Source organism: Diabrotica undecimpunctata, chromosome 8 (genome assembly GCF_040954645.1).
Source record: "Diabrotica undecimpunctata isolate CICGRU chromosome 8, icDiaUnde3, whole genome shotgun sequence".
NCBI lineage: Eukaryota > Metazoa > Arthropoda > Insecta > Coleoptera > Chrysomelidae > Diabrotica > Diabrotica undecimpunctata.
In genome coordinates, this window is record NC_092810.1 from 129,994,633 (window position 1) to 130,018,615 (window position 23,983).

Below are 23,983 nucleotides of genomic sequence, written 5' to 3' on the forward strand. Positions count from 1 at the left end.
TTTTCTTGTAGTGTTACTGTTATTATTCTTCTTCTTCTTATGCCGTCCCCATTAACGGAGGTTGGCGACCACATTTTTAAAAGCTTCTCTGTCGTTTGCAACGTGGAATAATTCGTCTACAGTCATGTTTGTCCAGTCTCGAATATTTCGCAGTCATGACTTCCTCTTTCTACCTATTCCCTTTTTGCCATCGACTCTACCCTGCATGATGACCTGCAGAAGACTATATTTATCATTTCTCAGTATGTGTCCAAGGTATGCAGTCTTGCGTACTTTTATTGTTCTCAACAATTTTTTGTCTCTACCCATCCTTCTCAGCACTTCCCCATTGGTGACATTCTCAACATTCTCCGGTAAATCCAAAGTTCAAAGGCTTCAAGCTTCTTAACTATTTGCGCTTTTAATGTCCATGTCTCTACCCCGTACAATATTTGCGACCAGATGTAACATTCAACAAACCTCAGTCTCAGTGCATGTTACTGTACTGTTATTCAGCTGCACTGTTATTATTATCTGACTTAATTTGTTTTATTTTCTTTACTACTGAATAGTGGTGACTTCCTATTTCTGGACCCCTTTTAATTTTTGTGTCTATTATGTTTCTTCTGTTATTTTTTCTTCTAACTTAACTTATCTTGTGTATTTGCGAACAATAGGCTTTGTAAATAATGTAACAAAAACACTAACCAAACAACGGTAAATTTTAATCGGTACTAAAAAAACTTAAAAGTTGAAAGCTTTAGTGGTTAGCAAATTAGCAAAAAAAAAATATTAAAAAACGAAAATCTACATTGATATTGCTGAAATTCTAATAATTTATTGTTTTTGTCAAAATAAGCCTGCATATCGAATTTTATTAAGATTAAATAATTTTTAATGGATGTTCGGAGTTTTACTCAGTTTCAGATTTCTATTTCATTATACTCTTTTTTTCTTCTTGTTGTTTTGTATGTATGTATAGCGTTGTCACGCCTTTTAGGCGCATTGATGGATGGATAATTTTCACGGTTTTCTATTCTTAGCTATCAGCTTCCAATCTCTGATTTCCATCTCTCTGACATCTTCCATCACTACATCCAACCATTTCGTTCTTGATCTTTCCCTTTTTTTTTGTCCTTAGGTACTCTCCATACAATATTCTTGACTTACTCTATTAACTTGCATTCGTTCTAGATGTTCGAGCCATTCTAGTCTACGTTTTTTGACTACTTTTGTTATTGTAGAGTTAGCTAGTAGAAAATTGTTACACGTCTGCATTAGTTCCTCTTCTCCATTCTCCCTCTCCTACTTTTCCACCAAATATTCTGCGAAGTATCTTTCTTTCCCATGCTTCCCATCTGCTCTGTATAGTTTTGTTCATAGTTCATGTCACGGCATTGTATAGCATGCGGGTCTAATTATAGTTTGTATACTCTTATTTTTGTATTACGGGATATATCGGGATATGTACGGGATATATTAATTATTTTGCTCATAACTTCAGCACATATGTTGTTCCTCGTCAGTCTCAGTTTCTTCTTTACATGTCTGATCAATAAGAGTACCTAAGCACATATTCATCCATCTTCTTAAATTCTACAAGTGATTTATCCTCCGCCTCCATTTTAAAGTAGTCCCTAGTGTTTGTTCCTTATTTGCTCGAGATTTCCATATACTTGGATTCATTAATATTAATGTTAGTCTCATTTTAGAGCTTTCCCGAATCAGTTTTTGCTGTACTTGCCAGTTCTTTTCCATTTACCTACTTATCCCACTAAACCTTAAAATTTTTTCTAGAACTATATTAAATAGCAAGGTAGACAACAGGTCTTCTTGGCCAACACTTTTTTTCACATCGAATTCTTCTGAGACTGTACCGTTGCATTTTACAGCACAAATGGTATGTCTAATTGTCATTTTTACCAATCTTACTATTTTTTCTTCTTTTAGCTTCTGGAATTCTTTTAGCATTCCTATTAATTTGTTTCTGTCTATTGTATCGTAGGCGGCTTTATAATCAATGAAAAGTAATTGTGCTGAAATGTTGTATTCATAGCAATTGATCAGGATTTGTTTAAGCATAAAAATTTGATCGGTTGTTGATTTCCCTTGCGAAATTTTTCCTGGTATTTTCTAGGTTCTTATCTATATATATTTCCAATCGTTTTTTTACTTAGTAGGGCGTATATATTACCTCTAACAAGGTAATCTAGCTCTCTATCTCCCTTTTTATGTATAGGAATTATAATGGACTTTATTTTCCGTTCCATTCTTGAGGAATTTCTTCGGCATCCCACACTTCTAGTATTAGCTCATTAAGTTGGTTTATTAAAGCCTCTCCTCCATATTTTAAGTTCTCTGCCATAATGTCGCTCTCCTTGCGACTTTTTTGATTTTTCTTCTTGTTGTTTTTACATTTACATTTACTTAATTTTATGATTTAAGTAAAACCAAGCTGAGTATCTATTAAAATATCACGAAAACTACAACAATGTGTATTTCAGATTAGGGAAATGAATATTAAATAGTTTACAGGATAGACTAATCTTCCATTTTGTAAATATTACAAGTATAATTAATATTAACTGAATATGTAGGAAATTGGGAATACCAATCGTCGTTAAAAATAATTAGTAATATATACAAATAAATATTAAACGAAATGTTAACGTTCTAGAAAATATACTTTAATTTATTGTTTATGCATTTTTTATTTATCTGATATAGACCTACATAATATATAAAAAAGATAACTTGACTACAATGCGACACTGCAAAAATGATTGTGAAACGCGTATTGTTTGTTGTAAATTTGTTAGCGACAATATTATTTGAGGTTTCTGCAGAGGTTAGTAAAATTATTTTTTTCTCTTTATGTCTTGGACATAAAAGCATATAGTTTTGTAAACGTGTGTATTATTTAATTATGTAACGTTTCGTTAAACTACACTTGAGTGCAAAATAATCGACTCAAAAGCGATATTTGAGATTACACCTTTTGTTTCAATGTAAGAATTATGAAAATAAAAAAATGTAATGTGTAAACAATAACTTTATTATTGATTTTACAAAAACTGCTATTGCATTATTTGGAAGACGCATTATAAAAATAATATGCAATACAAACAGAGTTTCCTAAAAAATATTCATCATTGGAACTAACGCAAGAAAGACGTTATGAACAGAAAAATCATCAGTTACAACATGAATTTCTTAATTATTCAGTATTTAATATTACCACCCCTACTCCTAATTACACTTTCCAATCGATTTCGCATGAATCAGATGACTTTTTTAATCAATTCTTGAAGCATTGCTTCCCATTCATCATTAAGCGTAGCTCTCAATTCTATTGTGCTCCTTGGTGCATGATTTCTGTTCCGGACCCATCGTTTAAGCTTATCCCAAACATGGCCTTAACGCAGGCCAATTTATTGTGGGTATACCGATCTCAGATAGATAGGTGGTGGTGACTCGTGCGATATGGCATCGTGCATTATCGTGCATTAAAATAAAGGCATCACCAATTAATCCTGCGTATGAAACCATATGTTCCGCCAAAATGTCTCTGATATTACGATCTACCGTTAAACCTCCTCCACCAGGCACGAAAATCAACTCGGTTTTCCCATCCATAGAACTGTCGAAGAAAACAAACAAAGATCGCCTTCATGGCACAATTCCTCGTATACAAAATTGAGCAAATTACTCTCCTGGCCTTCCATAGACTCGATGACTCTTGTCGTTGCCATGTAGGCAGATCCTACTTCCATCGGAGAATAATACCTGACTCCATTGATAGTCGTTCCAATCCAGATGTTCACGAGCAAATTCCAATCGCCTTTGCTTCTGGGCTACAGTTAGGTTGGAACCCATAGCTGCCCTTTTTGGTGTCAGTTTGCTGATTTTAGTCTCCTTCTGACTGTCCAAATGCTGGTTACCACACCTCGGACCTCTCTTCGATACAAGAAATCGATGATCTCTCTCCGTTGCTATTTGTTTACGGCCTTCTCCTTGTCGACGGATATAATCAGCAGTATCTTGATACGGACGATACACTCGGGACACAGCAGATTGGCTTAAATTTAGTTGATTTGCCACGGCCCTCTGGCTCAGACCTTCTGTCAATAACGCTACTGCTTAAGCTGCTTTGACGGATGTGGTATCCATTTGTAATGCAGTTGCGAACTTAAGTGACTGATGTATTAGTGTGTTACTATGGAAATTTATGCGTACGATATTAACCGAACGCGTTAAGTCGGTGCGTGTCGATTTCAATTAGTTAAATTCTGACCCCCTCTCTACTATTTATTATTTATTTGTAATGCGTCATCCAATTCACCAGAAAACAAATTTTTTTTAAAACTCAATAATGAGGTTAATGATTGTACACTAAAATATTTTTAAATTGAAGATTGAAACAGGAGACGTACTTTCGGAAAATAATTTTAAGTCGTTTATTTTGCACTCAAGTGTATATGTGTTAACATAAGCAAATATATTTTTTATCTTAGTTCTGATTTCAAAAAATATTGAATATTAAAATTTGTGCATAACAGGACCAACCTCATATCTTGAAAAAAGGTAATGAAATTCTGTGACCATTCTTTCTCAAATGACCCTATGACCCTATAACTCAAATCGAGCCTTGGCCTCCTACAACCTGTGCCACCAACCTTGCCGGTCGCGAGCCGATCTTCTCCAAGTTCTCACCTCGAGCAAATTTTGAACGTCCGCTGTCACTTTATCGTCCCACCTTTTCCGTGGTCTTCTTTTCGGGTCTTGAGCCCTGCATTTTACTATCTATGGCTCTTTTTGGTAATCTTTTGGTCTCCATTCTCACTACATGAAGCCCATAAAAGTCTCTCAAGTTTAAGGATTCTGAATAGTTAGTGTAGACTTCATAGTGGTAATAGTTTTGTCGATCCTGATTTTCGATCTCTATGTGTGTTTTTACAGAGGAACACAAGGGGTACCCGAAAATAAGCTTTGTTTCCCTTTACTATTCTTCCTTGAGAATTTCTGGTTTTTCTGTTCTATCCGTGCTTAAAGCAACTCCCAGATATGTAAAACTTTCTACTGTTTCCAAATCGTCCTCTGATTTAACTGTGCATCTGTTTTCCCAAGCTCTGGTTGTGTTAGCTTTTGTCTTTAAGACTATAAGAATATATTTTTTACGCCTCTTTCATTCTGCGAGACATAAGCAACAATATGTATTGATTTATTTATTATGAGTTTTTTTCACATATTCAACTGTCTTTTCACATTACTATTTTTTAATTTACGCTTTTCCTTAATATTTGGTTATTTATATTTGTATTGATTCACTTATTACTTAATTTTGATCGATTTAGTTTAGTTTATTGCAGAATTATTAACTACAAAGTTATACTAATATTTAAGTTCTTCTTGAAGTTCGTTTTTGTATCAAAGATTGAAAATTATTATTTTGATTCAAACAATATTCACAGCTGTCCTAAATTGTTGAGTTGAAATTAAAAAAAAAGTTCAAATTAAAGCGCTACTTTAAATTTTAAAGAAAATAAAAATTCTTCGTTGTTTAGTGCTGTGCTGGACCTTTATCTTTCCTTTCATTATTGGACGTTACATGTTATATCTGGTTTAACTTAATATATTGTAGCGTTTCCTTTTTATAGTAATAACAGCCCTTAAAATTTTGATTGTGCTGTATCAAGATACGTCTTATTTTGTGTTCCCATATCAATAATTTCATCTGTGTTTCATCATCATTATAAACGTCCACTGCTGGACATAGGTCTCCCTCAGCTCTTTCCATCTGTCTCTGTTTTGTGCGGCTTGCAATCAGTTATTGCTAATACGCTTCAGTTCGTCAGTCAATCTAGTTGGTGTTCGTTCTCTGCTCCGTATTGCTTCTTGCGTTGGTCTCCACTCTAACATACGTTTTGTCTTTGTCCATCGGTTGTTTGATAATCTGGCGACATGTCCTGCTCAATTCCATTTGAATGTCGCGATTTTTTCGATAGCATTTTTTTTTTGTTCTACGAGGTATTTCTTCGTTTGAGCTTGCATGCCTGGATATCTCTGTTCAACCGAATTTCATGTCCTACGTACTTATACGATGTAGTCTGCATCCCTTCCATCAACAGCATTATTTCGATTTAGTACCAGATTAGTCATTATTAGCGTCTTGTTCATATTAATCTTTAGTCCGACCTCAAAGAAGCGTGATATAATTTTTCAAACATTATTATTGCATCATCCATACAATCGGCTATAATGACGATGTGATCTGCAAATCTCAAATACCTGACAATTGACAATGACAAACGACTTTATGTTAATACCATGCTCGTTCAGTTCTACCTTCCTAGTAATAGCGTGAATAGCTTTGGAGAGACTGTGTCTCCTCGCTGTATACAGAATTTATTGGTTTCTTGTTCAGATAATCTTACGCTAGCTGTGGCATTTTGGTAGATATATTTAATTATGTTACTGTAGCGATGGTCTATTCGGCATTCTGTCAATTCGGCATCTGTGATTAGACTAAATTAAAAGTACATAGTACTTGCCATGAAACCAATTGCATATTTTAAAAACAGCTACACTTTTTCCCGAAGTACCCAACAAAAATGTTTATTTTAACGCTTAGTAAGTTGTTTAAGAATGAGGTATAATATATCCGGATACCAAGTTTTGATTAAGTTTTAGTTTTAGTATTGCAATGGCCGCTGACGGCAAATAATTAGTCTTTTAAATACAGTTTTTGTGGCGAAAATTCTTTGCCTACGAGATAAGAATAGAATTTGACTTAAAGGTCGCTTCCCATTCTTTTGCTTTAAAACACAGGCCATAGGGTTGAATGAAAGTGGAATAATTGACCTAAAGTTTCGAAAATAAGTGCAAAAAGACTATTACTTATATTGGAGTTTTATGGTTGACTAGGCTACCCAATTATTTTTTAGCTCGCTTGTAATTTTCAGTGTGTTGTGGTATCCTAAACCTTTGTGCCGTTTGACTAAGTCTAAAACATTCGATTCTCTTGCTCTAAATCTGACTATTTCACCAGTATAGCCCTATATATGTGACATTCTCGGTGGTGCTACTTAAGATGTATGCACTAATAACTTTCTCTCTGAAATCTTGAAATTCGGTAGTATTTTTTTCTTGTAGATTACTTATCTCTCTCTTATAAGCTTCTCTATTGAAGGTTACTTTTCTCCGGCTAATCTTCAAGACCTTGATACTAGTTACAGAAACTATGTATACGTGATAAGTATAGAAATTATCCTCTAACACATTTCAGCCCACAATTTGTCTGTCATAACTTTTATTCACGAGGATAATATCTGTGTGACTTCGATTATTTATTACCTCCCACAAAGGTGGGTTTCCCATTGTTTAGCACTACTAGGCTATGTGTGAATATTCAATCATTCCACATCTCCCCTGTTTAGTCGTTTCTGGGAGACCTCCATTTGAATGATTTAGCGTTCACAAATATGTACCAGTATAAAGTTTCGATGTGTCTAGCACGTCATTATGATATTTTTGACCTCTTCTTGGCAGCGCATCAGGCTGATATTAGGTGAGATATAGCAGACAGTAATAGCCACATTTAATATTTTACCTACGACACATCACTCATTCTTGACAATATTATTTACAAAATTTACAAAAAAATTTATGCACACTTTCTTATTCATTATGTATAAAGCGATATCTGCGTTTACATCGGCTATCCAGCCTTTGTTTTCAGTAATGTGTTTACATATATCAGTTAACGTGCCATTTTGGCCCTACATATATTACCTTGAAGAATCTTTAGCTTTTTGTCCCTTTTGGAATCATTTCGAAGTCTTACCTTTGTCTCATATTTGGACTGGATTCTTATCGCTTATCGAAATTCCTAACGGTTTAAAGTGGTGTCTTAAACTTAGGGCAGTTCATGGTGCCACATATCTGCGCCTCAACACCAGGGATGCACCTAGCCGTCGACTTGCATTATATACATTCGTGTCCCGTTTCACTGCAGTGGAAATTGGACTCACTCCTGTTCGGCCCATTTATGCTGTGCTGTAACTATAAAGTTTTTACGTTTTTCCTAACCGCTTTAATGGTAGTTTAAAATATTTTTCTTTGATAGCAATTATTTTGCCCTTCAGATGGCAACTTTGCAGCTTGAATCATTCCTTTAAGCAGATAAACATATTTGGAAACATTTCCATAAGCGAGTTTGAAGAATATTTGGCGTCAAAATAATAATTAGATAAATAATTTACAAATAAATGTTGTTATTTAATAATTGAAACAATAGATACTTTAAAAAATTTATTTTCCTTATGTAATTATTTGTTTTATTTTTATAGAATGTTCAAGTAATCACAAATGAAGGTACCATCGTAGGAACGACGTCATTATCAGAAAAACTAAACAAAACAATGTACCTGTTCAACGGTATACCATATGCAGAACCACCTAAAAGATTCGAGGTGGGTTATTTAGCGATTAAAATTAATTTTTTTTCATGATTAAATTTTTTATAGTTGTCTGTTCCAAAGTCTAATTGGACTGGTGTTTTAAACTGTACGTTTGAAAGGGAACAATGTGTTCAAGGCGTAGATGTAGTGGAAGGTTCGGAAGACTGCTTATATTTAAACGTAGCTAGTCCAAACGTAAGTTGATATTAATCAAATGTAAGGGATCATTAACATGGTAAGAATTCAGATTTACAGCCTGTTAAGGTATATTTCTATAAGTGGGTATTTGTATAAGTATAAAAATGTAAAACCAAACTTTTCACGTCAATTCCATTATTTAATACTGTCTATTTATATCAATCGTGTCGTTGAAATTTTGTCACCGTGGCAAAAAAGTTGTTGTTGTTCCAAATACAATAAGTAAGTTAGTAATAAAGAAAGTTAAAGTCAGCAGATTAATGAGCCCATTAATACAAGAGATAATAAAGGCAGAAATATATAACTTTGTCAGGAAAGCAATCCCAGCCAACAAAATATATCCAATGATATCTTAAATAAGTCAATAGAAATATCCAAACAGCTACTAAAAATGTCCTTGAGCAACACAAGTGTGAAAAGATTACATTATAGACGATGGATGAGATTCTAGACTTAATGAATGAACATTGACAAAACACTATCTAGTACAACCAAGACAGATAAAAGAAGCTAAATAGAAATTGGTAACTATACTAAAGGTAACTTAGAAGAATTACGCTGAAAACCTTTTTAATGACTAAACTGTAACTAATTAGGGTACTGAAACCAGTTTTGGATACGGAACCAGTGATGGACACTCAACAAATTAATGCATATTATCAAGCAACCTTTTACCAAAGAATATAGACGCTTTATATATATATATATATATATATATATATATATATATATATATATATATATATATATATATATATATAAGCGTCTATATTCTTTGCTTTTACTCTAATTGCCCCCACAAACATGAAAAACCTTTAATAGAAATCTGTAATTTTTACTCTGTGTGCAACTGCTTCCTCCAGATGCCGCCAGTAGTATTAAAATGAAAAGAATTTGCCACAATGTCAATTTTGGCGCCAAGATAGTCGTATTATTAACGTTGTTCTTTATAAGAAAGTGAATCAGTTGCTTAACTTATACAAACTTAAAAATTGGTGTTTTATTAAGTTTACTTAAGTGAATCAATAGTAAAGGTATGTAGTTTAATGTGTGTTTATTGTTTTTAGTGGATTTTTGTTGTTAAAAAGATTTACTTTGGGTGTCAAATACTGGATCTACAATTAAACGTATGTTGCTAAAATAGACAGGGTCCATTTAAGGGCACATACGTTTTTATTTGAAATTAGTGGTAAATACATGGAAATAAAAAATGCTGTCTACTGCTATAAACAGGAAGGTTATATGTTGAGGGGATCAAGTATTGGACATGACCATTGAATGAGTGTCCAAAAATGGATATGAAAATGTCCATTACTGGTGTCGAGAAATAATTTTGTTTTTTATTTTACAGCTGGTCATTTATGATGGATAGAAAGGGACATACTAATTATACCACTGTTCAAATGGCAGAAGCTCTTTTAGCAGCTAAAATGAGTATGCCAGTTGCAACTGCAAGTCAGAGATTTGATGTACTTCGGATTACACTGCGCAATAAGCTAAAAGGAATAAGTCCTGAGATATGCAACATGGGCCCTCCAATAGTTCTGACTGCAGATGAGGAAGATCGTATTGTTAAGTGGATTATCGACATTGCAAGAGCTGGGTTTCCTGTAACGAAACAATGCTTAGTCGACACAGTAACCAAATTGATAAAAGAATTAGATAGAAAAACTCCATTTACCGAAGGTGCCCCTGGTAAATAGGGGTTTAAGTCGTTTCTGAACAGACATACCAATATATCGTTGAAGACGTAAGAGAAACCTACCGGTTATCGTGGCCAATTAACAGAAATAGATATACGCAATTTGCTTCAAGAAGTTTCAAATTATTTTAAAGACAATGGCCATTGTGAAATTTTAGAACATGCACATCGAATTTTTAATGCTGATGAAACAGCTATTTCATTGTGCCCTAAAACTGGCAAAGTTTTGGCACCTAAAGGAGTTAAAAATATCTACAGTGTATCAAAAACATCAGAAAAATAAAATCTCACTGTTTTACTTACGGTATCAGCATTTGAAAAAAATTGTCGTCCTATGGTAGTATATCAATAAAAGAGGGTACCTTCAGATATTGTTACCAAATGGAACGCATGTATTGCAACCTCTGAATGATCTTTTTTTTACCCATTAAAATGTCAATGGAAATCGCATCGTCAAAAATCGTCAGAAAATGGTTGACAGAAAACGACAACCAGCAGTTAATGAGACATCACGTGGCTGTACTTCTAGAAAATATTGTTAATGAATCTATTTCTCTAGATATTATTAAAAATGAATTTTGCGTTTGTGGCCTCTTTCCTTTTAATCCCAATAACGTGGATTATTCAAAGATAATATCTAGAAAGAGGGTTAGTGAAGAGGAACATCTTCCTGACAACAATCAAAATTCAGCTAATGATATAAAAATATGTTTAAACATTTTAGAAAGTAACATTAGTCCCGAAATACTAAATAGTATAAAAGCACAAAACTCTCATGAGGCATGGAATGGGCAAGAGTCAACATTGGATTTATACAATATTTGGAAAAAGATACGGGACATGGTTTTAATTCATGAGCCAAGTGAGAACGAGAATCTGTCATTTGAGAATTTAAATGAAAACAATGAAATACCGCAAGATGAGGACGATATTCCAGAAATGCTTCTAACAAATCATGAACACGAAATTTCAGAAATTGTAGTGGAAGTTGCCGAAAGATCAAATACTTAACGTTTTGACATCAACGCAGTGAATACTCAACGGACTCCAGATATGACTCAGACATCATCAAAAGCTAGTGGTTCAGATGAAATAAAAATGTACTACCAACCATCTCATCAAGAGAGGGATAATCAACAGTTTAAAGAGATATTTGTTAAAACAAATAGTCCAACTGGTGATTCCCCATTTAAAAATTATCTCTTTTGGTCTAAAGACGAAGTAAAACCACAGCGACAATTGAAAGAAAGATCACGCTCTGTCATTATATCAGACTATATGGTTAAATGAGCAACAAAAAAAAAAGAAAACCTGCGGAAAGAAAAAGAACAACTGCAAAATTTATTACTTTTATTGAAAGGTCCTAGTGTAATTTCTGAATGCATATAGAATAATTCAGACGGCCTTCACAAAAACTGAAAAAATATTACTTGCTGTTAATGTCAAGATAAGTCAATATGTAAAAAATTAATGAATCCAATAAATATACGTAGGTTTTTACCTTTTTCGTCACTTCAATCACTTCGTCATAATCAAAAAACAAAAATGATATAGAATCACCAGATCTTTAAGATATATATTAGAGAAATATGTAAAAATATGTATGTATATAATAAAGAATATTTGCATTTTACAGTTAAATGGAAGGGCTCCTGTTCTTGTATGGATCCATGGGGGTACTTTCAATGCTGGAAATGGATCTTTAACAGTATATTCACCCGAACTATTGTTGGAAGAAGGCCTAGTGGTAGTAGGTATTCAGTATCGATTAGGCGTATTCGGATTTTTAAGTACGGGAGATCTGTCCTGTCCAGGAAATTGGGGACTAAAAGACCAAACACTTGCTTTACAATGGGTCCAGCGAAATATAGTACATTTCGGAGGGGATCCTAAACGCGTAACAATTTGGGGAGCAAGTGCAGGCTCGGCGTCTGTTTCTTTGCATTTAACTTCTGCAATATCTAAAGGTAAATTTTAGTGATATAATATTGTCACAATACATATTTAAACCCATACTTATATCTATATCTACAGAGGGCAGTTAAATTATAAATTCATCATTTTACAAATAATTTATTTTAGACAAAAATCGTGAAATAGGTTAATTTTTAATTTCAAATTTTAGTTTTTTTAATAACATCACCGTTAAAAATGATAAGCAGATGTCATTTTGTAAAATTATTTTAAATTGAATCATATAGAAAGCAATAAATATCTCATTTCGATACGAATGCGTCAAAAAGTACATTTCTCGATTTTTATGGGATTCTGTTTCGGATTTAAAACAAAAGTAACAATGTAGTCTTTAGACTAGTATGGTGGTCGTCAGATTTTTTGGCTCTTAGAAAACTGAAGACAGCGATATTATCAGTTTTAATAAATAATTGTTTTATAAAGTGGCAATTAATATTGTGACATGACCACACCATACAAAAATTTAAAAGTATATGTACTGAGCATTTTAGGAGCTCTTAAAACCATTATTTCTTCCAATATGATTAAAGGAAAAACGGATGTGCATCCGCGAATTTTTCAGTTGGGCGTCAAACCCTTGTGACGACCTGTCAAAATCGATCTACTCACAGGATTTTGGCTATTGCTTGCTGATTTTGTTTACGTCTCTTGTGGGGACGGAATTATACACTGCACTTTTCTTTGAAGATTTATTAATAATAAAAACACTACAAACTTGGTTACAATAATTACTTTGCTCTTTTATACTCCGGAATGTTGGGAGAGAGAGAACTGAACATTTTTGTGAGCAAGAGAAAAAATGCTGAGAGCGATGTATTTCGTTACTTTATTAAGATGTAGCGAGGAGGAGAATGGCTAAAGTCGGAAGTGATTTTTTTGAAGAAGCGGAAGCTATCTGAATGCTAGAAGGAGTGGCCTTTGACAACATAAGGTAGGGGAAAGTGTCCATCAGTGGGACAGGTCCCACAGTGAGACAAGTAATGCATTTCCCGTAAAATAGATATTAGGTGGCAACGCTGTGCATAAAAGGGAACGTTATAGTGACTGTAACTTTATTAGCAATATACTGTGACCATACTCTGTTCTATTCTCACGTTTGAAGGGTGTGCCGCATGTAAGGTGCTTCGAGTGAGATAAAGTTGAAAACGTGAGTATTTTTTTCCAAAATTTGGATGCTGTGCATTGTATATTTAAATAGTTAGGAGCTGTGTCGCAGCTATGTGAGTAAAAATGGTTATTAAAGGGTAGACTTTTGGAAAAAAATTTATATAATGTTAAAAATTAAGAACGTTCAATTTTTTTTAACTGATGGTGTAGTGTTTCCAACACTGGGACAAAGTGCCATGTCCTAGAGTGGGACATGTCTCACTGTATTGTAAATATACAAATATATACATTTTGCACTTGGCATAGAAAACCAATAGAGTAAATTCTTTAATTTCAGATTAAGAAAATGAGTAAAGTCGTCGAAAAACGAAAACTGAAAAAGCATGAACCATCGGTTATACGAGAGGCGGTTGCTATGGTAATTGCTGCATAACCACTAAGAGAAGTAGGCAATATAAAAGGTATTCCATATCAAACATTACACCGATACGTACAAAAACAAAAAAATACTTAAAAACCAATCTGTATGCAGCCAGTATATGATATACGACGAATTTTCGATAAAGAGCAGGAAGATATGTTAGCGAATTATATAATTGTTTGTGCTAAAATGTTTTATGGACTTCCCGTAAAATACAGGCAACTAGCCTACGAAATAGCTGAAGTCAATAACGTTGCGATGCCCGAAAGTTGGAAAATTAGTAAACTTGCTGGAAAGAAATGGATGAGAGGTTTTAGAAGGCAAAATCCTCGCCTATCATTAAGGACGCCCGAGGGATGCAGTTTGGCTCGGGCGACTGGGTTTAATAAGGCAAATGTACGAATATTTTTTAATACGCTACATACTTGTTACCAAAGGAATGAACGATTCGCTGATAGAACAAGAGTTTTTAATCTCGATGAAACGGCGACCATAACACAACAAAAGGTTCAAAGCAAGTAAGCAAAATAACTTCTGGAGAGAAGGGCGTACTGGTCTCTACCTGTATGATTGTCAGTGCAGCGGGAAATTGGCTTCCTCCAGCAATGGTTTTCTCTCCGGTTCATTTTCACAGTAGGATGGTTAACGGTGCACCAAGGGGGACACAAGGTTTAGCTTGTAAAACAGACTAGATGAATTCGGACATATTTGTTGATGTAATGAAGCATTTCATTAGGTGCAGTGGATCTTCAAAAACAAACTCCTACATATTATTATATGATAAGAATAAAAGCCATATATCTATTAAGCGCTTGAATTTGGCCAAGGACAATGGGGTGAATATTTTGACCTTTTCGCCACACTCGACACACAAATTACAACCGTTAGATGTGGGTATTTTGGACCATTTTAAAAATTCTAGAATGGGGATGTCGACAGTTGATTGCTTCATAATCCTGGCAACTCCTTTACTATTTTATGAAGTTGGTGCATGTGTTGGGCGAGCCCATGAAAAAGCAATGACGCCAGTCACAATTACCAATGCATTTAAAAAGACTGGTATTATGTCATTCGACTACAATGTTTTCACCGAAGATGATTATTTAAGCAGCATGGTCACGGAAAACTCTGTTCATCTTAACATTACCAATGACGAAAATAATCAGGAGAATATGGGTATGCCCCGTAATCCCGAGCACATCTTATTCAAACTATTGTGAAGGTTAAAATTCCAGAAGTCCCATTACAAATAAAGGAAACTAAGTTTAAGACAGATGTATCGGAGATCTCATCAACAAGCGGTGTTAGCGAACACAAATCAGCGAATTTTGTTTCTCCAGAAATATTTCGAGGATATCCCAAGAAAGTAAGTCACCAGATAACAAAAGGACGAAGAAAAAAAGGAAAGTGTATGATAACGCCCGACAAAATGGAGATTGGAGAACAATTTTTAAAAACGCAAGAGAAATTGGAAAAACACAAGCAAAGAACCATTAGAAAAATTTGTAACGTCAGTGAAGAAACAAAAGAGAAAAAAAAAACGAAGCAAAGCACAATACCAAAACGAAACTTCAGAGGACGAGTCTAGTTTAGAGTTCTCCACAGATGATGACTACGCAGATATCTCAGATAAATTGGAGGAAGATGACTGTGTATACTTGCTTTTACGTACATTAGATAGACCACCAGCGAGCAATGACTTTGTCTTAGTTCAATTTAACACAAAACAATCCGATATTTACTACGTAGGTAAAATTGTAAAAGAAGGTCTGCAGGAAACAGAAATAAGTTTCCTACGTAAACTAATTAATCAAGAGAAGTTTGTGTACCCACAAGTTTTTGATGTTTCCCAAACGCAAATATTAAGGCTATTTTACCTCAACCAATCGTTTTTGGTCAAACAAAAAGGCAAAATTCACATTTGATTTTCAAAGTAAATTTTAGACTTATAAATTTTACGATGAGTTTAATGTATTGCAATTATTTTAGCAGTGATGTGTTTTCCGTTTAATTTTTTTTTAGTTAAGGTAATTAAATTTGCCCTTATCAACTGTGTATGTTCAGTTACCCCTTAATTACTTGTAACAAAATATAATTATGCTATTTTTGTTTTTTCCTCTTTTTATTTCTTAGTACATTCAAAAATATAGCAATATCTGTTGTAACAGTATTAATTTTCTATCTGTGTGACTCAAGGTACTATTGTCTCAGTCTTGGACAAGGGTGTCCGACAGTGAGAAAAAGTTGACTGTTTAGAAAACGTCATTTTTTGGTGTATACAAAAAGAATATGTTGCTAATTTGCTGAACTATTAGAAGTTTAAACTAGTGTTAAATATTACGTAAGGCTTAGACAATTTCAGATAAATAATTGATGAAATTTTGTTAATACAAATAAAATTGACCCACTGTTGGGCACTTTCCCCTATTCGGACATCCAGCAAATTTTATTTAAAATAATACAAACGTATAAGTTTAATTAATTGGTTTTCCAACAATGATCCTATTTACTTATAACAATTTTACGAAATACCGCCCGTTTGACATTTTTAACGGATATGGCGATCACCTTAGTGATTGTGACATTGTGCATAGCTGCTCTAAACTGCTTAAATTTTAGTATTACCAATCTATAGCTAGACAATTCACATAATGGAGACCTAGGGGCTTTCCTACCTGCATAATTTGCTGTATTGTATATTTTAGTTGACGGTATAATTATTGTTTAATAGACGCTGAAAGCACACCTTTTACTCCATTTTTAATTTTCATAAAAAAAGTTCCTTTACGGATATGTATGGTGGAAAGTGATGACTAATCATTATCAAACTCTATTTATCTTTTAGGACTATTTAGTGGAGCTATTATGAACAGTGGTGTTTCTTTGTGCTTATGGGCATTATCGAGAACGGCTAGTGAATTGGCTCATAACACTGGAACGATATTGGGTGTAGGATCCTCAAATTCAAGCGAGTTAATAGAAAATTTAAAGAAAGTTGATTATGTTAGGCTACAAACTGTTTCATCCATTTTGTCTGTACTGGTAAATATATGACATATATTTTTTTTTCAAAATAATAATTATAATAATTTTAATACTATTTTATGCAGTACAACAATAAAAAGACCTGATAAAATAAAAAATACTAGCAAAACTAAAGGTGAAAATATTGATCAAATTACCAATTACAAGCTTATGAAATATTTACCAATAATCTTAAAATGAAGGGTCTCGGGAGAAAACCATGAATGTCACAAATAAACTAAAATTGAGTTGTACGCAATCTAGTAAGTTTTGTTAATATCTGTGTTTGGACATTTCAAACAATGGAAAAAACCGTGCGTGTCATGAGTTATTACAGTTTTTAAATACCCTATATCGGTAGAAAACCGTGCCTGACCGCGCGTAAACCCGCGTAAACTGAATGTCCACTCAGCACCGCCAAAAAATGTAATTGGCATCCTTGTCTTGCAAACGGTCATGTCAGTTTAGTAAATACATCGTTATAACCACGTGCTTGTGCAGTTTTGTTTGGTTAGTTAATTTATTTAAAACAATTATGGTAGATAGTGGAAACATATCCACTAAAAAGAGAGTGAAAATGGGCAGGTTATACGAAGTCATGAAAAAAATGAAGCTTCAGTCACATGAGTTTGGTGAAATCTGCAAATGCAAACGCTTGAAGTGTGAAGTCACATAGTAAATGAAATAAATAGACATATAATTTTAAATCATTTAAATATATTGATATATCATAATGAACAAAATGCGTATTTGTGTTGTCTTATATCATTACTCCTTTGAAATGTCATTATGTCCTTTGAAATGTAAATGTCGTGTTACAGGAGGATGCTTAGAATAGCATGGGCAAAGAAGAAAACTAACACGAAAGTATTGCGTGTTAGATTGCAAAATAATAAACACAATTAAAATATGAGAGTTACAATATCTGGGACACGTAATGAGGGGACAGCGATATGAACTGCTAAGGCTGATAATACAGGGAAAGATGAGAGAAGGAAGGAGTATAGGAAGAAGGAGAGTGTAATGGTTGAAGAATTTAAGGGACTGGTTTAAATGCAGTTCTATCAGAGCAGCAGTAGATAGAGTAAAGATAGTGATGATGATATCCAACCTCCGATTGGGAGACAGAAGATATCATTAGTAAACGTACAAAGGCGGCGATCTAGGACGAAAAATGTACATGATGCAATATATCATGATGCAGCCTATATGTGCAGGGTCAGAGTTTAGCCAAGGTCAACTGCTAATGCTGAGGATGAGAAAAAATATAACGAAGAAGTACAAGTTTGTCCCAAGTTTTTTCGTACAGTTCATGGTATTACAGAGGCAAAACTTCAACATCTACAAAAAGAGTTAAAGCAGTCTGGCACGGCTCCTAAAGATAAAAGGGACGGAACAAATTATAACAAACTGAAGCCCAGTAGTGTTAATAGTGTTCACGACCATATCCAGTCATTTAAATCAAGAAGTAGTCACTATAGCTTACATGATAATAAAGGTAAAGCCTAGTTGACTAAAACTTTAAATATAATAAAAATGTTTTCTCGGTTTAAAGAAAAATATCCGGAAATTAAAATTTCTTATCAAAGTTACAGAGAAATTTTTAGACAAAAATATAACATTAGACGAAATTACTGCAAAAATGAAAGGAGCTGAAATAGACCAGAAAAGTGGACGTACTGAAATAACCAAATTAAAAGCACTTAGAGAGCTCCATCTTCGTAGGGCTCAAGTGTTTTATGACAGGAAAAAGGAAAGCAAAAGAAGGGCACGAATAGAAAAGAATTATGAAGCTATAGCTATGGACTTCCAAAAAAATGTTTCCTTGCCATATCTCCGCCAATGATGTATATTACTGCCGACAGCTCTCGATTTACTCTTTTAACATCCATGTGTTATCAAACGCTGATTTTTATTTTTATAGATATTTAGAGTTTATTGCTAAAAAGGGATCAGATGAAGTGTGTTCGTTCCTTTTCAATTTTATTGTGCATCATTTGTCTCTAATTGTTCAACATCTACACATTTTCTGTGACGGAGCAGGTGGACAAAACAAAAACTATACAGTGGTAAGGTTTAATCATTATATGGTATCAGTAGTAAAACGACTTCAATCCATTACGATAACATATCCCATTAGAGGCCATTCGTACCTTGAGTGCGATAAAAATACGGGCCTTATTAACCTTAAAAAAAGAATGGAAATGCATGCTAATTGGGAGGAAAATATTATAGCCTCTCGCACAAAGCCTGCCCCATTTAATGTAATTTCAGTATCTCAGTCTTTCACTAAGGGCTGGACTGAATTTTTTAACGATAGATATGTCAAAAAGCTCCTTTTGCTATGCAAAAAATTAAAGAGGTGATGTGTGTTAATACTCATGTTCGCACTGTATTTCACCGAGATTCATATAATGGTAGCAAACTTGAGGACCCCATCCGTTCTTCCGTTCAAGCTAGTACTAGCAAGTTTTGCAAATCCGAACAAGCAAAAGAAATATACATGAGTATACCTCATGAAATGAAGATAAAAAAAACAACAAAGGAACTATCAATAATTCAAATCTTAAGGAATTGCAGCCTGTTATAATGAAGAAATGTCTGGCTCAGAAAAGAAACGCACCTGGACTTTCATGATTTTCTTTCATAAAAGATTGACACTGACTGATGTTTTCCTATTTTTTACAAAAACTTTTTCTTTGATTTGTTTAGTTTTAAGTACTTGTTTTTAGTAGTAAATGTTAATGATAAATCTTTTGGAATATAATATATCAGGCACATATTTTAGTTTTTACATGGTATTTAACTGTAAATTTTTTTTTTCTATTAAATATTTTGTGACATTCATGGTTTTCTCCCGAGACCCTTCAAATTGAGTTACAACTTAAATTAACTTTAAATACACTCACTGTGTGGCTTGGTTTTCTATAAATAGTGAAGCTTAAAAAATGAACTAGCATATTTTTATTATCAGGTAAAGTAATATGTACCTAATAGTTTAGACATTTTCCTACCTAAACTTTGTACACTAAAAACCGTTAAAGTTGTAGTATTTTATAAATTGTAGGCATTTAACAATTACCCATTAATTGGTATCGCCCTGGGACCAGTTATAGAAGTTCCACATAAAACAGCTTTCTTGACCGTTAAAAGTGATAATTCCTTATTATTGGGACAATTCACTCGGGTTCCTATATTAGTGGGACATACCTCAAATGAACTTGGAATTATGGCGCCAGGTAAGAATTGAACAACACATTAACTATCTTATTTAAATTTTAAAACTCTTAATTTATAAACATCCGTAAATTCTAACAACTTTAAATAACAAAGGGTACCCCGAAAAAAATCAGAGATAGGAGGGCTAAAAATTACGCTGATCCGCTTCAGTTAAGATCCATGACTTGACGCCATATAAAAGAACGGAGAATACGTAGCATTTTAGTAAACGAACTTTTATTTCCAATTTTATATCGTGGCTGTTGAAGATTTTTTTCATTTTGACGAAAGCTGATCTTGCCTTCTCGATCCTTATCTTAATTCCTTATTTAAGTTTGCACCCAGATAACAAAAGTTTGGTGATTTGTGTTATAGGTTAACTAGTAATTGACCAGGTGGTATCCTATTTTTGCTTATAACCATGTATTTGGTTTTTTTGATATTAAAATCAAGCCCAAACCTGCTACTTACTTCTGCCATGGAGACAAGTGTCTGCAAACCTTCAAGACTGTCTGCAAAAATGACAGTATCATTAGCTTATCTTATGTTGTTCAATCGTTCTCCGTTTATAAGTATATCATCGTCTATGTCCATTACCGCTAGGTTAATAATGTGCTCTGAATATGTATTGAATAATAATGGGGACAATATACATCCCTGTCGCACACCTCTTTTTATCTTTATGTCGTCTGTTACTGATCCCCAACTCTAACAGCTCCAGTTTGTTCCTAATAGATATTGTTTAATATACGACGATCTCTGCTGTCTAGATCAATTGAATTTAATATTTTCATCAGTTCGTCATGTTTTATTCGAACGCTTTCTGGTAATCAACAAAACACACATATATATCACAATTCTTCACGTCTCTACATCTTTGAAAGAGCACTTGTATTGCAAAAAGTGCCTCTCGAGTACCCAATGCATCCCTGAAACCGAATTGTGCATTTGTCATGTGTTCTTCACACTTTTTATATATTCTTTTATGTATAATTTTTAAAAAAGTTTTCAGGAGATGGCTCATAAGGTTTATTATTCGATAATCTTCACATTTTTTGGCATTAGGTTTTTTAGGGATTGTTATAAAAGTTGATCTTAGCCACTGTTGGGGTATTTTTCCACTTTGGTATATATTGTTGAAGATCAAGGTAAGTCTTTTTACTTCGTCTTTATCCATAATTTTCAAAAATTCTGAGTAGAACTCCTTTGGTCCTGCGGCTTTTCCCTCCTTAATGTTGTTTATATCAGCTGCTACTTCCTCTTCGAGAATAGGTGGTCCGGTATCGTCATTTTTATTTTGTGTGATGGTGACATTCCTATCGTCTTCAAATGTTGTTGTCACATAGTTCATCCATGTTGTTTTTGTTTCTTTAATGTCAACTATTGGATTCTCTTGAGCGTCTGTTAAGTGTCGCGGCCTTTTTGATTTATAGAAGCCTGCAGATTCTTTGATCTTTTTGTGGAGGTTGAAGGAATCGTGTTTACGTTCCAATATCTTGATTTCTTCACACTGTTCTTCCAGATTTCAATTTTTAGCTTCTCTGATAGATTTCAATTTTTAGCTTCTCTGATAGATATTTTTTATCTCTTTGTCTAGAAATTAATATGCAACGTAGTCTTTCCGCTTGGATTCTCTTCTTCTGTCCATCATCTGTAATATACCGTCGGTCATCTATGGTTTTTCCTTTTCTGTCTTTTTCGGTCGCAGGTATTGGTCTAATATTTCCTTCCCAGTGTTTTCTAAGTGGTTTATTTCTGTGTCAACATCATTAACTACTTCTGACTTAGATACGTTGTTCTTCAGATATTCCCGTACTTCTTGCTTTATGTCATCATCTCTTAGTTGTTTGAGATCGTATCTTATAGGATTAGGTTTGTGGATTTTTTTTAAATCTCAGACGAAACTTAGCGACAAGTGGGTTATGGTCTGACTTAATATCTGCACCAGGGGAGGTTTTCACTGATGTTATTGAGCTTTTGAATCTTTTATTTATTAAAATATAGTCAATCTGGTTTCTTATGAGATTTTCTGGCGTGTCACCGGGTGAGCGCCATGTGTACAATCTTCTGTGTGGTAATTTGAAGAGTGTATTGGTGATTACCAACTCTTTTTCTGTAGCAAATGTGAGTAGGCGTTCTCCTCTCTCATTTCGCTCACCCAGACCCCATGAACCTATGAATTCACCATAACTACGTTGCGAATTTTGGCATTAAAGTCACCCATAACTAGCGTTACTTCATTGGTTTTTAACTTACTTAGGACTTTTCTTAAATCGTAATAAAAAGCCTGTATTACTTCGTCTGATTTGTCTGCTGTGAGTGCGTATATTTGGATTATGTTGGTTTTTGCTGGGAATAAATCCAATTGAATGAGCATGATTCTCTCGGATATTGGAACAAAATTCGTAACGTATTTGTTACTGTATCTGTTATTTGTTTATTTAAAATTATTCCGACCCCATGCTTATGTTGACCTTCTGTATTTCGAGACTAATATACTTGGTGCTCGTTTATTTGACATTTTCCGGCATCAGGCCATCGCATTTCACTGATGCCCATTATATCGATATTCAGTCTTTCCATTTCATGGATGTCATCATAAATTTTGCCTGCTTCGTACATGGTCTTGATGTTCCAGGTGCGTATTTTAATAGATAGTTTAATTTTTCTAGGCGCATCCTTTCCTTTTACTTGGGGGGTTTCGCTTGCTAACGACCTGGGAGCTAACGACCCGTGGTTCTGTGTTGGTATTCCTCCCCTGCCGGATCTTGCACTCCGATATACATGATCAGTAGTCCTCACTCTCAAAGCTGTAGCCATGATAGATGTACAAGAGATATCCATATGGATCTTTAATGTAGTGGTTTTTCCTTGCTTTCTACACCCTTACGCCGTTGACCTAGATCTCGGTTCATCCGCCTTTAGGGCCAGTTTCCCAACCCTAGGACAAAAGACACTTATTCGTCTTACCAACTCATCCGCCCGAAGCCGTTAGTAGGTAAGTGGGAGATTGCTTATACCGGTAATCACTCGGACGTTAGAGCCTCATTTGTTATCTAACAGGATGCACCGGATGACCATAATCAAGATCATCATGCGGGCAGGTGAGGTTGACATTTGGATAGGAGAGGCTATACGTTGCGCATCACTATCCCTTTCATCCCCTTTTTCTATATACATTCATAACATTACATAAAAAGTATTCAAGTCATTGCTCATGCTTCCCTGCTAGGGACGATCCCGCATTGTTCTTGGGAAATCTGTAATAAGAGAATTGATTTTAGTATTTCATCGATCACGGTGAGTACTTTGCTCTCATGGGTAATTGTTGCAATTTGCCAGAGGAACTTTTTTACATATGGGAATAAAAGTAAGATTACATCATTTATTTAGACACTTTTGGGTAGGTACTCCAGATTTAAATGCAGATTTTAAGCGTTCATTTAATTTCTACTTCTCCCAGTTCTTTGACTGTCTCAGCTGTTATTCATCTTTTTTGTCATTTTAGTTTTTTTATCGCCGCCTCAATTTCTAATTTTCATCTTTGTGGTTCTTTCGCAATATTTTTTCCACACCACTGCAATATCTTTGGGGTTTATTATGGTATTTTTGTGTCCGCGGTTTAATTCTATCGCTAGATATTTAACTTTTGAGAAAAGTTCTCTATATTCTTGGCGATTAACATGTTCTTCTAGTTGCCCACATATGTTTTTTTATATATTTATTTTTGTATCTTCTGATCAAGTATTTATTTATACACAATACCATTATTGCATTTATGGTGCATAGGGTATCGGGCAAGTCTTTTGCCACTTAAAGGATTGCAAATTGAATTAAAATTGTAACTTGGTATCTTTTAAAATGAAATATTTTTTAAGGATTTTTTTAATAGCAAGGAAA

The 23,983-nt window shown here is 34.1% G+C and overlaps 1 protein-coding gene across 1 annotated transcript in view; it reads left to right on the plus strand.

Moving 5' to 3' along the window:
- Window positions 1–2,751: 2,751 nt before the first annotated feature.
- Window positions 2,752–23,983, plus strand: part of LOC140448013 (juvenile hormone esterase-like) — a 31,427-nt gene continuing 10,195 nt past the window's right edge. Inside the window, exons 1-6 of the mRNA XM_072541052.1 lie at window positions 2,752–2,827; window positions 8,328–8,450; window positions 8,505–8,633; window positions 11,975–12,305; window positions 16,686–16,882; window positions 19,932–20,103. Of these exons, the coding sequence (XP_072397153.1) occupies window positions 2,759–2,827; window positions 8,328–8,450; window positions 8,505–8,633; window positions 11,975–12,305; window positions 16,686–16,882; window positions 19,932–20,103 (1,021 nt within the window). The 5' untranslated portion in view covers window positions 2,752–2,758. The remainder of the gene's footprint in view (window positions 2,828–8,327; window positions 8,451–8,504; window positions 8,634–11,974; window positions 12,306–16,685; window positions 16,883–19,931; window positions 20,104–23,983) is intronic.